Source organism: Stenella coeruleoalba (assembly GCF_951394435.1).
Source record: "Stenella coeruleoalba genome assembly, chromosome: 8".
NCBI classification, from domain to species: Eukaryota; Metazoa; Chordata; class Mammalia; order Artiodactyla; family Delphinidae; genus Stenella; species Stenella coeruleoalba.
In genome coordinates, this window is record NC_137154.1 from 61,302,746 (window position 1) to 61,318,042 (window position 15,297).

General features: G+C 33.7%; 1 protein-coding gene across 14 annotated transcripts in view; it reads right to left on the reverse strand.

Annotated features, from left to right (window-relative positions):
- DLG2 (discs large MAGUK scaffold protein 2) overlaps positions 1–15,297 on the reverse strand; it is a 2,041,348-nt gene that overhangs the window by 944,850 nt on the left and 1,081,201 nt on the right. For 12 of the 14 annotated variants that reach the window (XM_079928919.1, XM_079928924.1, XM_079928930.1 and 9 more), the window contains one exon: positions 8,399–8,440. The exons of the other annotated variants lie outside the window; for them this stretch is intronic. In XM_079928919.1, the coding sequence (XP_079785045.1) occupies positions 8,399–8,440 (42 nt within the window). The remainder of the gene's footprint in view (positions 1–8,398; positions 8,441–15,297) is intronic. 14 annotated transcript variants of the gene reach the window in all.

Here is a 15,297-nt window from a genome sequence, read left to right on the forward strand (position 1 = left end):
TCTGTTTTCCTTTTCCATTTTATCTAGTTTGGTTTTGGTATAGAAACAGGCTTAACCATGGTACTTACTTTTGACTTCAGAAATTGATTTTGACTCTATTTTTCGCTGTTGCTTAGGAAACAAAGTTTTCAAAGTCTATAAACTAGTAATCTCAGCAATCTTAGACAGACGAACTACTCCAAGAGATCTTGGGAATACTTTGTGCTCCCTTTCTTTGTCCAAATGCAAGGAAATTATTTGCAATTGTTTTCCCAATTTGGAAGGAATAAAAAGAAAATGTCACTAAGGATCATGCATGCAACAATACATACTAGAACCTCATCCCATTTTCCATTGAGCATTTAAAAGGGCATATTTGAAAATATATTCAAGGGCTTAATAGCAAATCTAAATTAGGACTCCATATCCAGGAACATTTGGGAATTTAACTGCATCATGTTGGAAAGTCTTCCCTGATGGGGAAGGACTTCTTCAGATTCAGGTATGTGGGCCAAAATGATCAATTTGTTTCCAGTTGGCACAGCTCAAATTACATTCTTGACTCAGTAACACTGAGCTCTTTCCAGCACATCCATTAAGGGAACTTGGCTCACGTTGAGGATGTCTGTAAGACCTAATGTCTATGAGAGCGACCATAACCATCACCAAGGGAGTATGGAACACTGGGTTCTGAGCAGCAGGGCCTTTACCTCAGCCCTGTAACTTTGCATGAAAAGCCTGCTGAGCAATCCCATGCCAGAGATCTCTGGGCATTTGGATAGTACAAATTCAAACTCCCTCAGCTCATTCACAGAAGCTCCATGGACACATTTTAAATAATTTTATTTAGAAACATGAATAAGTAGTTATCCACCAGAAATAAAGAATACATAGCAAGTAGTTAGTTATGCAAGGAAATAATGTATTAGAATCAGGTAGGCTTGACACAGACATGTTTTCACCCTAAAAAGACATCAGTGTATGGTGCTTTTTTCTAGCAATGTTCTAAGAGTCTAGCTCATGTAATTCACATAATGATGATAAATAATACTTATCAATTATTTGATATGTACAAGACTGTGCTAAGTGCTTTACATGCAGTTTATACCTCATCACAACTTTGCAAAGTCAGGTATAGATCTTCTATACCTTTCGGTATAAATTTTCTAATGGGTCACTGTTTTAGTCCTTGTGCTTTAAATATACCAAGAGCACACCCTCCTCAGGTCTTATGACTCGCTCTAGCTTCTGCCTGGAATTCTCATTCTGAGATAGCCATAGGATCACTCCCTCGCCTCCTTCAAGTCTTTGCTAAAATGACACTTTTCCAATGAAGCTTTTTTTTAGTTGTTCCCTTTTTATTTTTCAAAACTAAATTTATTAGCGCCTAACATCATTTTCACTTATTTATTTCCTCTCCCACCATCCTCATTAGAATGCAAGTTCTATGAAGGCAGGGAATTTTACCTTTTTTTATTTACTAGCTTGAATGATGCCTGGTCCATTATAGGTACTTATCAAATATTTGGAAGTGATAAGTGGAAATGATGAGGCTTTAAGTAACAACCACTTGTTATCATAAATTAGGCTAAAAACAAAAGCAAAATCTTTAAATAAATCCTTGTTCATTGTTTAAGGTTAACTACTAGTTGTGGTAATAAGCCATGTTCAGATAATTTCATCTAAACTTACTTTGCAAAGCAAAAGGTAAACAATTTAAGTGGGCAATACTTATGAGTTTATTAGCAGGTATTAGGTGCAAAAATAGTATGTGACATCCTAGGCTTTGCTTTCCTGAAACTTCCAATCTTGGCAGAGAAAAAACAGAATCTGAAACAATTAGAAGGCAATATATTAAATAGTTATTTCTCATTTATTCTATTTATTCATGTAACGAATTACTACCTTCGTGTGCAAGATATTCTGGGTGAGGTCCAGGAGGTATAGAAGTGAATAAGAAGTGAATAAGAAGTTCCCGACTTCAAGGAGTTCACAATCTGGTAGAAGAAGTAGGATTTACTACAAGATAAAACTTGCTCAATAAATAAAAACTTGATAACTGGAATAAAATGTGCTAAAATTGAATAAAAAGATAAAATACTTTGAGAGTTCATAAGATGGAGAAATTCCAAGGACAGTATATTATGAAGCACTAAACTGTAATCAAATGCCAAACTATGGCAGAGACAAAAAAATGCTATTGCCTATCACTCCTGCAACTGAAATACACCAGGGATTTTGGTAAGCTTTCATGCAAAAATAACATATGCCAAGACTCATATTTCTCTTAGCTCCCTGTGAAAGGGCACTGAACATTAAACAGAATACAATACTGAATGATGTTTCCAGCTGTTTCTGAGAGCAATTTCATAACCTCAGTTTTGTTCTTCACTCCCAAGTTTTACAAACAAATTAAAAAGAAAGTCTAATATTAATTTTCCAAAGGTTAAATTTAAATTCATGCAAAATTGATGAAATACAACAAAATCTCATAAACGCAAGTTGTCACATCATATGTGAAGTATTACCTTCCAAAAAAGTAGAGACAAACAGAATGCCATCTATATTTCAACTATTTGTCTTATTTTTTCAGATGGTAAAAGTGCTGCTAATTATTGTAGAAAACCTAAAAATATACAACATAAAATAAAAGTAAAATTTACCTGTAATTCTGGTATCTACCTAGAAAACTGGTATATTTCCTTCTGTGTATAGGTGCACATTTAGATGCAGATGTAGTGATAAATGTAGCTACTGGTGTGATTACTGATAATAAATTGCATAATGTTTTAGCCATTATTGTGAGAAATTGGACCACCATTCAATATGCTTCACATACATGATTTCTTTTGGCTGCATGCTATTCCATTTCATGGATGTGACCACTATTATAAACAATGTTATGATAAAATAAGTATACAAAAATGTTTATTTGCTTTTCTGATTATTTCCCTAGGATGAATTCCTAGAATAAGACTAAAATGGTGAAAGCATTTTGAGACTCTATAAAGTGTTGCCAAATTGTCTTCCAAAATGTTACATGATATAAATCCTGTCCAGCAGAATCATGGAGTGATCATCTTCCCACACTCTTGGCAACTGGAGCACTGCCATATTCTTTTCCTAATTTGATGCACATTCATATTTTTTATTTACGTTGTTTCAAATATTGATTTAGAATGTTAAAAAACTTATTTGAATTTATCTTAATGTTTGTTAATTGTCTAGGATGTTGCTGATTTTTATATTGATTTGTAAGAGCTCTTTATAGTTTATATATAACTGTTTTATTTGCGGCTTTGCAGCTTTTTATATTTTAAACGTAGTATTTTAAAATTCTTATGTAGTCACATCTATTTTTTTCTTTGTGAATTCTTCTATTGTATTTATTATTAGAAAGTCCTTCTCAAAACTAAGACCAGTTAAATATGGACTTTTCATGGTTTTATTTTTACATTAGCCTATTAATACATATGTAATCACCTTGGTGTCTGATAGAAATAACTGATCATGTTTATTGAGTGAAGAGTATTTGCAAGCAGTATACTAAATTAACTATATGAATTATCGCCTAGTTAATTCCCATAACCTCCTTATAACTATTACTTATATTAATAGTTATTGGGAATAACTCCTACTGTCCCTTTTTATATGTGAGGAAACTAAAGTTCAGAGAGATCGATTTGCTTATCCAAGATTACATGACTAAGTAAGTGATGTAGCTGGTGTTTGTTTGAACTCTGTCAGCCCCTAGAGCCTGTTCTCTTAACTACTCTTTATACCAATATAGAATGGCTCTAACTTTGTTTCTTAGCAAATTATCAGCTTTCTGAACACCAAGTTTTGAATACTCTATCTGTTCTTTCTTTGATTTGTATTCATTCCTTCATCCTATATGACATTATTGTTTACACTAAGCTCTATTTCACAGTTAGCCATTCTATTGAATTGGCCTGTCTGCCAGTTCTTGTGTCAGCACTGCACCATTTTTAAATTGTTACAGCTTTGTAATGCTTATTAATGTATGCTATTCATGCATATGTGCAGTAGGACAAATAGGGCATTCATTATTCTACCCTTTGACAACTAACATTACTCTTACCATCCATTTATTAGTCTAAGCAAACATAGAATCCTTCTGTTAGGTTTAAATACTTTATTATTTGGTCTAGGATGAATTGTATTAAATATTGAAAATTTTTAATTTTTTTTCAATTTCACATTTCATATGCAGGAATATGGGTTAACTTATCATTTATTCAAATACCCTTTGACATCAACCAATAAAATTGTATGGTTTTCTTCATCTATATCCTGCATAGATAGTACTAGAGTTATTCCTAGGTATGTTGTACTTTTTGCTGCTATTGTAAATGGAATATTTAAAACTATATTTTTTCTTTATTGGAGTAATTAGGGAAGCAACTGATTTTTTTTTAATACCTGTCTTATATTAGGCACATCTCGAGTTTTGGGGGAAAAAAGGAATTAATCTTCTATTGGATGTGTCTCATTCTGTTTCATGTTATGTTTCAGTGCTCAGAAATTTCAAATAATGTTAAAGCATAACACTAACAATGATTATCTTTCTTTTCCCCCAACTTTAATGGGGATTCTTTTAGTCTTTCAACATTAAGTATGAAAAAGATTGTAAGTCTGGGATAGCTGTTATTTACAAAGTTAAATATGTAGCCTTTTACTTTTAGTTTTCTAAGAGTTTTTGTCAGGATGAGTGTTGGATTTTATCAAATGCCTTTAACATATATTAGAATGATACTTTTTTGTTTATTTAATTTTAGATGTTATGATTTATGATAATAGATTTCTAATTAAACCACCTTTGCCTTCCAGGGATTCATTTCCACTTATCCTTCATAGATGATTCTTCAATTGATATTAATTTTTGCTGGGTGTATTTTATTTAAAATCTAATCATTCTTACTTATGAATGAGAATAGATCATAATATTATTTTTATGCTTGTCTGTTTTGACATCCAGATAATATTAAATTTATAAACTGAACAAATAAATTAACAAATGACAAATTATACTTGGAGGATGTACTAGATAAGCATTCCAAGAACGAAAACTTAATATTTATACAATACACAGAATCAACTTAGGTATCATATAGCTCTCAAATTAGTTCCCCTCAAAATAGTCACCAATGTTGAACAGAGTTTTAACTTCTTTATGCCTCAGTTTCTTCATCAGTGAAGTAAACAGACTGAGCTGAATGATCCCACAGGTCTTTATTACCTCTAAAATTCTATGATCTCCAATTAATAATATCAGCATTTTCTTACAGACTTCTTACCCATCAGAGAGGTGAAGCTCCCACTTATCAAAATGACTCCCAAGCAGTCAGGAACTCTAACCACAAATTGAACCACTTACAGCCTTCCTGGAAGTGATTGCAAGAGGTCCTATATCCCTGTTTTCCTCAGATACTCTCTTTAATAACTATAAAATAATATTAAAAAAAATTTTTCCCATGATTATTTAATAGTGCAAATAAATATATGCAGAATTAACTGACAGATATAATGACAGCTGTGTTTTTAGACATACATATAAATCTAATTTTCTAGAAAGCAGAAACATTATTCAGCCTCTCCAATGTACTACTTGTCCAACAACGGAGAAATGACCCAATGTTAACAAGCGAATACAGTCATCCTTCTTGCACAAGCTATAAAGTCATGATTAATCATTTTTCTACGCTTAGGGCAAAATATTTATTTGTATTTAGAGGGATGTCAGTTTGGTTCCACAGAAATAAGAATTACAAATGGCTTAACTATGTAATACTTTTTCTTTTCTTTAATGCTAAAGTGGAAATGACTACATCATCAGCCACTAGGGACTAGAAATGCAAATTTTCAATAAAGTGTCTTTACTTTAACTTCAGCTGAGCAGAACTGTTACTGTACTGTCCTGCTTAACAACTGGCCCCTATCTTTGTAGGAACAGTCACAGAATCTACAGAGTTCAGCAGCCCCACCCATAAAAATCACACATGTGATCGTTTTTGCTACGAAGAAAGAATATTGTACCAAATCCCAGCAACATAAGGGCTAACTCTGGGAACTGTCAGATGCATAAATGGGGGTAGGTATTTGTTATATAATGTCCCAATTTACTTTTATTGGTTACAAACCTTCAAAGAGATAGAATGTCAGAAGAGGAAAAAGACCAGAGATCTCTGAGCCAGCCCACTTGCCTTAGAGATGAAAGATCTAGGTCTCAGAGAGGTTCAGGTCTTGTCCAAGGTCACACCCAGGAGCCAAGCCAGGTCACAGACTTTGCTCTCTACTTCCCAGTGTAATTTTCTTTTCTCTATTACCACACAGTGTCTGTTCCTCGGACAGAATCACATTATTACAGCATTCCTCATTGGATGCATCCTCTGAGAACACAGCTGCTCTGAATAAGGACAGCTCAGGAACAAGGGATCAGGGTATGGCCCATTCTCTTCAGAAATTTCAGAGAAGTTTGAAGAGGAGGAGGAAGGGTATAAGAGAAAGAGGTGATAATTCAAGAGCTTGAGCTAAACTTATTCTGAATGAAATTAAAAATAGATAGGGAAAATAATGCTGTATCAGAAAATGTCTTCTCCCAAAATAGATGAATGGATAAGATGTGAGATACACACACACACGTACACACACACACACACACACACACACACAAAATGGAATATTACTCAGCCATTAAAAAATTTTTGCCATTTGCAACAACATGGATGAATCTAGAGGATATTATGCTAAGTGAAATAAGTCAGAGAAAGACAAATACCGTAAGATCTCACTTATATGTGGAAATTAAAAAGCAGAACAAACACAAAAATAAACAAAATTAAAATGGAAAAAGGAAAACAGACTCATAGATACAGAGAACAAACAAGTTGTTGCCATAGAGGAGCGGGTAGAAAGTTGGGGGAAATAGGTGAAGGGGATTAAGAGGTATAATTCTCCAGTTATAAAATAAATAAACCATGGGGATATAATATACAGCATAAGGAATATGGTCAATAATATTTTAATAACTTTGCATGGGGACAGATGATTACTAGACTTAGCACGATGATCATTTCATACCATATGCAAATGTCAAATCACTATGTAGTACACCTGTACTAACATAATATTGTACATCAACTGTATTTCAATAAAAAATTCAAGATGATGTACAGAAAAGGGACTTGGTGTCAGAAGAGTGACTAACAATATACAAATCTCACTTACAGACCCTACTAGATTTACGATCACTGCCAAAACTCACAGAACATTCCAGGTGGAATGTTTTTGGCTGTTGGCATGGCCTTACATCTAGAATATTGTAGTGAAGTTATTCCAAATAGGACACCATCACACATCGATCCATTTTTATTACCACAGCCCCACAGCAGGATATGCTGCCTGCTTTGGTAACTCGGAGTTCTTTTGTACAACGAACTGTGATTACTTCATAAAGGTCAGTTCTCCCAAATCCCTGTAAACCATGGCACATCAACCCACCAAGATCATAGAAGCAATTAAAAGTGTTTAACCGGGAAGGTTGCCAGGACCAGATGGCTTCTGCCAGTGGGCTTTTGTTTTTGTTTTAAACTGTGCAACACTAGGGAAACAGCATTTATTTGCCTCATATCTATTTTCTAGTGGGTTTTTTTTTCACATTTATAAAATAATGCATTCATCATAGGGATTCTCATTACATGGACATTAGAATGTGGGTCATAAGAGAAAATAATAGAGACTCTCTCCCCCTACCCCCCATGTCCATTACCACTCAGATCAGCTCAAAGTTTGCCATATATACTCTAATAGTATGTATGCATATAAAATCCTACTTCTGGAAGTAAAGGGTTCTTCAAGAGCTTTTGGAGTTAGACTATAGACTATAGGATAACCCATATATGGGATAACCCATATATTAGGAAAGGGGTCAGAAGACTTTTAAGATAATCATTTTGTGCTACAAAAACTACTCTGCACCCCTAATTTTTGTAGTTTACAACTACCAAACACCACCACTTATTATCAATAAGATAACTATATCAGATAACTTATTTAACTGAGATAACGATGCTGCTTAGAAGCTTATTTAAATCATACAAACGTAGGGTTGCCATGGATCAAATCCTGGCTCTAATTTTTGTTTTCAATGAATTGACCTTGGGAAAACCATAATCTCTTCTGACCTTTGGAGACTATTATTATCCATAATTAAAACAGTATGATATTTGCACATTTACTTAAAGTACAAAAAAAAAGGTTGAGAAAAAGACCCAAATATATACATTGATTTGGTGTATGATAAAGTGACATCTCAAATCAGTGAGAAAAAAAATAAATTTTAAAATAGTATTGAGACAACTGGATAGTCACATGGAAAAAGAAAAAATTAGATCAGTACCTCACACTGTACACTAGAATGAATTCCAAATGGATCTGAGAGCTGGATGTAAAAAAGAAAAAAAAAAGAGGAAAACATGATTAATTCCTTAAAACATAAGAGAGGAGAAAGCTTCTGTAAATATAACTCAAAATCCACAAGCAATAACATATATACATACATATGTATGTGTATATATATAATATGAGCAATAAAACCATATACATGTATATATTTACATTTTTCAAAATATGAATAACAAACTGTAAAAATATACTTGCAACTTAGTTCACAGGCACAAAGATCTAATACTTTAACATAGAAAGAACCTCTAGAAATCTGGAAGAAAAATACCAAAGGCCCAAGAGAACAGTGGACAGAAGACATGAACAGATTGCACCCAAAAAGAAAGACAAAAGACCCTCAAACATATGAAAAGACGCTTAACATCACTTATAAGAGAAGTAAAATTCTACTAAGATACTCTTTCCTATTATTTTATTGGCAAAAATTCCAAAGTTTGATAACAACTTAGTTGACAAAAGAAGCAGGGATTCTCATATAATTGCTAGTGGGAGTACAAAGCATTAGATCTCCTATGACAGTGCATTTGACAGTACCTAACAAAATTACATATGTGTTTTCCCTCCAATCCAGAAATCTCACTTCTAGGAAACTACACTACAATCATGCCTCTATAAATACTAAAGAGCATATCCACAAGGTTATTTGTGACAACATTGTATACAACAGCAAGACACTGAAGAATTTCAAATATCCAATCAACAGGGAATTTGTTGAATAAGCCATGGTCATCTACCCAATAAGGTGCTATGTGGTTATAAAAAAGAATGAAGAAGATCTCTGTAGACTGTTATGGAATAATTGTAAGTATACTTAATAAGTGAAATAGCAAGCAAGATGTTTTTAATCTCATTAGAAAGGAAGAAAAGAATAAACACACACACACACACACACACACTTCATTACTTTTGTGGTAAGAGATGCCAAGTGGTAAACAGAAAATAATAATAATTGGTAACAATGTAAGCCCACCAATGAAAATCATTTTGTCCAGGATAGAATCTTTTATTTTTAAACTTGCTTTATTACACATGTATATATGTTATTTTTAGTATATAAAGACTTTTAGATATTCTTAAAAGCTTTTAAAGAATTGCTTTAGTGTGTGACTATTTTACTTGTCCTCTGATAAGATAAGATTAGGCTTCAGTCAATACTTAAGTATTTCAAAAATTATGAATTATAATTATTTTAAGTAATCCAATTCCTTCTCAAAAGTATCCCACTTGGACAATGAATTATATATGACTACACCTACAGGGGAATGGGAGAAATGGAAAAAATGGAAGCAATACCTCTCTGCTATATCTTTTACCACAGTTTTTACTTCTGAATCACGTAAATGTACAAAATAAATAAAATTTAAGGGAAAGAAAACAATAAATTCTAACAACGCAAACAAATTCAAACAACCCAGCCTGTGTATCAGACTACTAATTTAATCCCAAAGAGAAAATAATTATTTCAAGTGACTTTTGAATACAGTTTATCTTATTTTGAGTGCATTCTAAGGAAAAAAGTTGAACTGCAAAAACCCTACATTTTATTCAATAGTTTCATTGTTTATTTGTATTATTAGTGTTATAATTTTGAAGCTATTTGCTGTATAATGTAGAATAAAGCAAATAAGTAAAAATATTATTAAGAAAACAAACATTTTTAGTGTAAGAGAAAGGAGTTATAAAGTCAAGGAATTTTAAGGAAATACTATGTAATGTTAGATTTGAATTGGAAATATCATTATCTACTCATGACATTCGAAAAAATATATATATTCCCTATCTGTTCACTAAAAGGGCCTAAGAAACAACACCCCAGTAGTCAAGAACATAACTAGCACCAAGATCTTGCTTTCTAATTATCATTTTCTACTGAAAGGAGACAGAGTTCCTTGGAGAGATGACTGATTTTATACTTGGGGCAGGAAAAGTTCCAGAACGTGAGAGCCAATTTGAAGGGTTTCCTCTTGACCAAATGCGGACATCAAAGAAAATGTTGGTACTTTTTTAAAAATTGAAAGAGAACATTTGCCATCCTTAGAGTTGATTTTTATACTAACTCCTTATTCTAAGGGAAATGTATTAAGTCATCCTGCATTCACATAAGTAACATCTTAAGACAATGAAGGGAAACATTTTTATAGAAAAATGGCCTGTAGAAGAAATAATAGAATTAGAGCAAGTGAGCTACAGAGAGCAAATGTGGCAAAATGCTAACAATTGGTGAATAAGGTAAAGTTGTATAATGGTGTTTGTTTCCTGTTCTTTCAACTTTTTTGTAGGTTTTTAATTATTCAGAATAAAAGTGGGGGGAAGAAAGCTCAGTGTTATGGGAAAAAGCTGAGGAGATGATTAGATTAAAACATACTAAAGATATGATACAAATATAATTCATGAATCATGATTGGATCCTGGTTTGGAAAAAAAAATACTATAAACAATTGAGGAGGATAGTTGGGGAACTTCATATGAACTGGATATTAATAACATTAAGAAGTAATTATTAGTTGTCTTTTGTGTGGTAATGCTGTTATGGTTATGTAGGAGATAAATACTGAAGTCATTCTGTCTGCAAGTTACCTTCAAATGGTTTTGTGAATTCTAGCTATCTGCATAGATCAGGGAAGATAAATTAATAGATAAGATAATTTCATAAATAGAAAGATAATACACATTTGGCATATGGTTAACAATTGTTGAATCCAGAAAGTATGGGTGTTCATTATATTATTCTTTCAACATTGTACTGACTTTTAAAATGTGTCTAATAAAATGCTGAAAAAATTAAAATTAAAGACAATATTGGGGGATTATAATAGCATTACATATAAATAAAATAAAGTATACAATTTGTGTACACGGTCGTGCCATCTTAAGGTTCAGCTTCTGAATAAATGTTATTTTACCCTGTTCCTCTACTATCCTGTATTTTATAACACAGAATGCAATTAACATAGGAAGGAAATTGGGGATGCCTTATTGGATTGAGTGGACAATTTTGGGTTTAGTGAACATGAGATGAAGAAGGCTGAATTACTATAAAATGGTCCCTTGACTTCCATGTGTGTTAATTGGATCTTGTTGGCTAGTTCTGTATTTCCCAAAGGAAGATAGAAATGTTGATTTTCCTACTCTCTGTTCGAGTCCTTCCATTTAAACTCAGCCAAGAGAAGAATAACAATAATCCTCCCTGTGCACATCCCCTCCACACACCAAACCTCCCACGTACATACCGGTGATACACTAATTTAACACACCGATTAAAGACTCCATTTACCATATTCGTATAACTTTGCCTTTAGCTCCCTTACTTCCACTGCAGGCAGAACTGCTGTTAGTATTTCAGATGAGTACCTTGTCAATCCTTTCAATTTTGCCCATCACTGAGTCCTTGTCCTAGGATTAGACCAAGACATGTTTTGGCAGTTTAGCTCTTTCTTTAAAGTACTGCGTTCCCCAAATTTACTTATGTTAAAATTTTTTTTTTACCAAAAGGTGCTAAACTATTTAGAATATATATAACTCAAAGTTTCATATATTAGATCAAGTTCTGGGTTCTCCTTTGTTATTTTGTTTTCCTTTAAAATTTTAATCCTTGCCATTTTGCTTTCCAGTACTATTATATTTTGCTCTGGAGAAAAGAGAAAAAGAGAGAGACTTTGAATTCATAGATTAATTCACAGATGTAAGGAATTATTAAGACATTTGAATGAAGTAGTAAATTCCTAGTTCACCTTTAAGTGCCAGCTGATATATTTCCCTTGCAAGTCTTCCCAAACACCTAGACAGGGACTAAACCAATCTATACCCCAAGAACTAGCACATTACAAGGACTGGTAAAGACTCATTAAATATTTATTGAATGAATAATGTATCCATCCCTACAATGTTTACCATACTATGGTATAACTATTTCAACATATCAGTCTCCCTTCAATGGATCTAACATCGAATGTTTTTATCTTGGTTGAGTGAGATGATGAAGGATAGTCTTGGGAAAATTAATCTGGCAAGAGTTTCCAGGGAGAGGGGTAAATTTGAGGAAGAACACATTGAAGGAATAAGGAAGACTAGCTGTATATAATTTGTATGTAAAGCTACAGAAATTCCTTTAGAGCAGAGGATTGAACCTAAGATCAGGACAATCCATTCCTATTCTTAGAACATTAGGCTGATGGCACAACGAAGCCCAGTGACTTACTTGTGTGGCCTTGGAATTAAAGTTAAAATTCAGGAACTCATTTAAACCTTTAAAGCCTTAGCATAAAAGTAAGATATTGTATGGGGGCTATTTCAGTGGCAACAAATCTTTGTAGCGGAGATTTACATTGCATGATTGTGAAAATTGCTTTATTTTCATTCTGTATATCGTAGTGAGTCCACATTGCCATCATTAAATATTTATTCAGTACTTCTGCTAAGTTGCTGTAGCAAAATGATTTTTTAACATCTCTTCCTATCTAATTATAGACAAAATAGATAATATGAATATAAAAGGGCATGAACACAAAGCAAATAACATTCATATTGAAATATTTACAGCTTTATTGAAACAGTCACATGGGGAGAGCTGTATGAAAAGACAAAGTATATAGAAAATATGGTCTAATGAAAATAAATGAAATGAAATATAGAAAGCACAAGTGTTGGCAAACATAGTTGAACCCAAATACATAAAGATAAGAGTGAAATAGAAAAACTGGAAAGTGAAGTGCCTGGGGATTAGTGAGGGTAAATCAAGGAGGGTTTCAAAGAAGAGGTGAGCGTAAAGTGGACATTCACTTAAGTAGACTCCACTTCCCTCTTCTTATTCACCAAAATGTTTACAAGAATCTTTTCTGTGTCAGCCATGCTGGGTGCAAAAAATGCAGATATAAATAAGCCATTGTTCCTATTGTCTAGGAGTTTATAGAGTCTAAAAGAAAGGCATAAAAAAGATAATTGCCATTCAGTGAGGTAAATGCTTGGGGGAGGAATCTGGAGTTAGGAAAGACTCAAGAAATTGAGATCTGAGGCTGAGTAAAAGTTTGCTGGGCACAGAAAGCAAAGAACAGCATTCTCACAAAAGAGACTGCATGTGCAATGCTTACACATAAGGGATTTATTTGTATAAATAGTTAGGACCATACTCCCTGGCAGAAGCAAATACATGCACAAGTCAATATCTGCAGATGAAGTAGTAAAGTTCGAGTATGTGCAGAGGGATGATGGAAAAGGCGTATGAGCAATTTGGCAGAAGGCAGATTGGAAAGGACTTTTTATGGTATACTGATGATTCTGGACTTTATTCCGTAGGTAATCATTAGGTAAGTGAAGGTTCTAAGAAGGGACAATCAGATAAACAATTCAGAAGCCATTAATATACGCAGTGTTAGGACAAGGATGGGACATTCTAAGCACCTTCCATTTTTGTGCTTCTGGGTGGGTTTAAGGGTCAGATACTCAGCTCAATAGCACTCAGAAAAATAGGTGTTGACGAGGTATTTCGGGGACATTCAATCAAGGTCAGGTTGTGGGAATATGACTATACTAGCAACTAAAAAAAATAAAAACATATTTTCTTCATACTTTCCCATTAATATTTATCTTCAAATTCCTGTTAACTTCAGAGATCACCACTGGATTTTGTCACAAATTAAAATATTTATCATTAGGAATATTCAATCAAGTATCACAAAACCTCATTCCTGCCACTCAAGACTTAAATTTGCAAAATATTAAGAGCCTCGAGCCAGCCAGGAGATGTCCCAGACCTAGGGTGACAGTAGTGCAAAGGCTGGAAGGACCTAAGCATTAATGTAGTCTAATCTCTACTTCACAAATAGGGAGATAGATATCCAGAGTTGTCATATGACTTGTCTGAAGTTCATACAACTAGTTTTATAGAACTAGAGTTTTAAGTTCTATCTTTTGATTCCCTGTCCAGTGCTTGTTCTGCAACACTGGACTGCCTCTCTTCAAGTCATTCTTTAAGGACATGGCTCTGTCCATTAGGATAGTATTACAGTGTCCTCATTTTGAGGCCACTAAAGCCTGACCCACAAATAGCCTAGGTGAATGTAACAGCATTTCTATATCTTTATGTCGAAGAAATATACAAAATGCTCCATGAAATGAGCATGAAGCTTCCTGGAGGAAAGTGTACAGTTGTCTTTTACAAAACACTGTGCCTGGGGAAGGCAAATCACCCTAAAGGAGACTGAACATATGCTCTGAAAATCCTACTTGACGTCATTCACAGAAACTGCACAGTAAATACGCAAGATACAGAGAAGTGACATATTATTTTTACCAGGTAATGTCAAATGAGCAGAGAAAAGTAAGGATTAGCTCTACTGGAAGTAGTCTAAAGCCATTTTCTCCAGGGGTAATTGAAGAAAAACCCCAAAAATTAGCATATCCAGTGAGGCGTGCTTTTGAAGATACTTTGCAAAACAAACTCTCTGAAAAGCAAGTTGTTTCCCCGTCTCCTTTACATTTTGAAGAAATGGTACCAAATACCATAAGACGGGGTAAAAGAAGTTTTCTAACTTGATTGCTCCTCTAATCATTCTCGATATTTATACCTTAAAAGCAAATATTTTTCCAAAGTTTGATTAAAATGTTGATCTTTATGTCTAGGTAAAACTCATCTAGCTGATCCACCATTGGTGAGCTATAGACTTTCAGCTCTACCTTTGAATGAGGTGGTAGAAGTAGTTCATTCTCATATTTATGATATCCTGCGGCGATGGGCAATGGGCATGCTTCTGTGGAATTAGTAGCTTCCAACTGGGGTAAGACTCTCAAGACCTCTTGTTCCATTTTTCTGTGCTCCTCTCAATATCACCTTTCTTT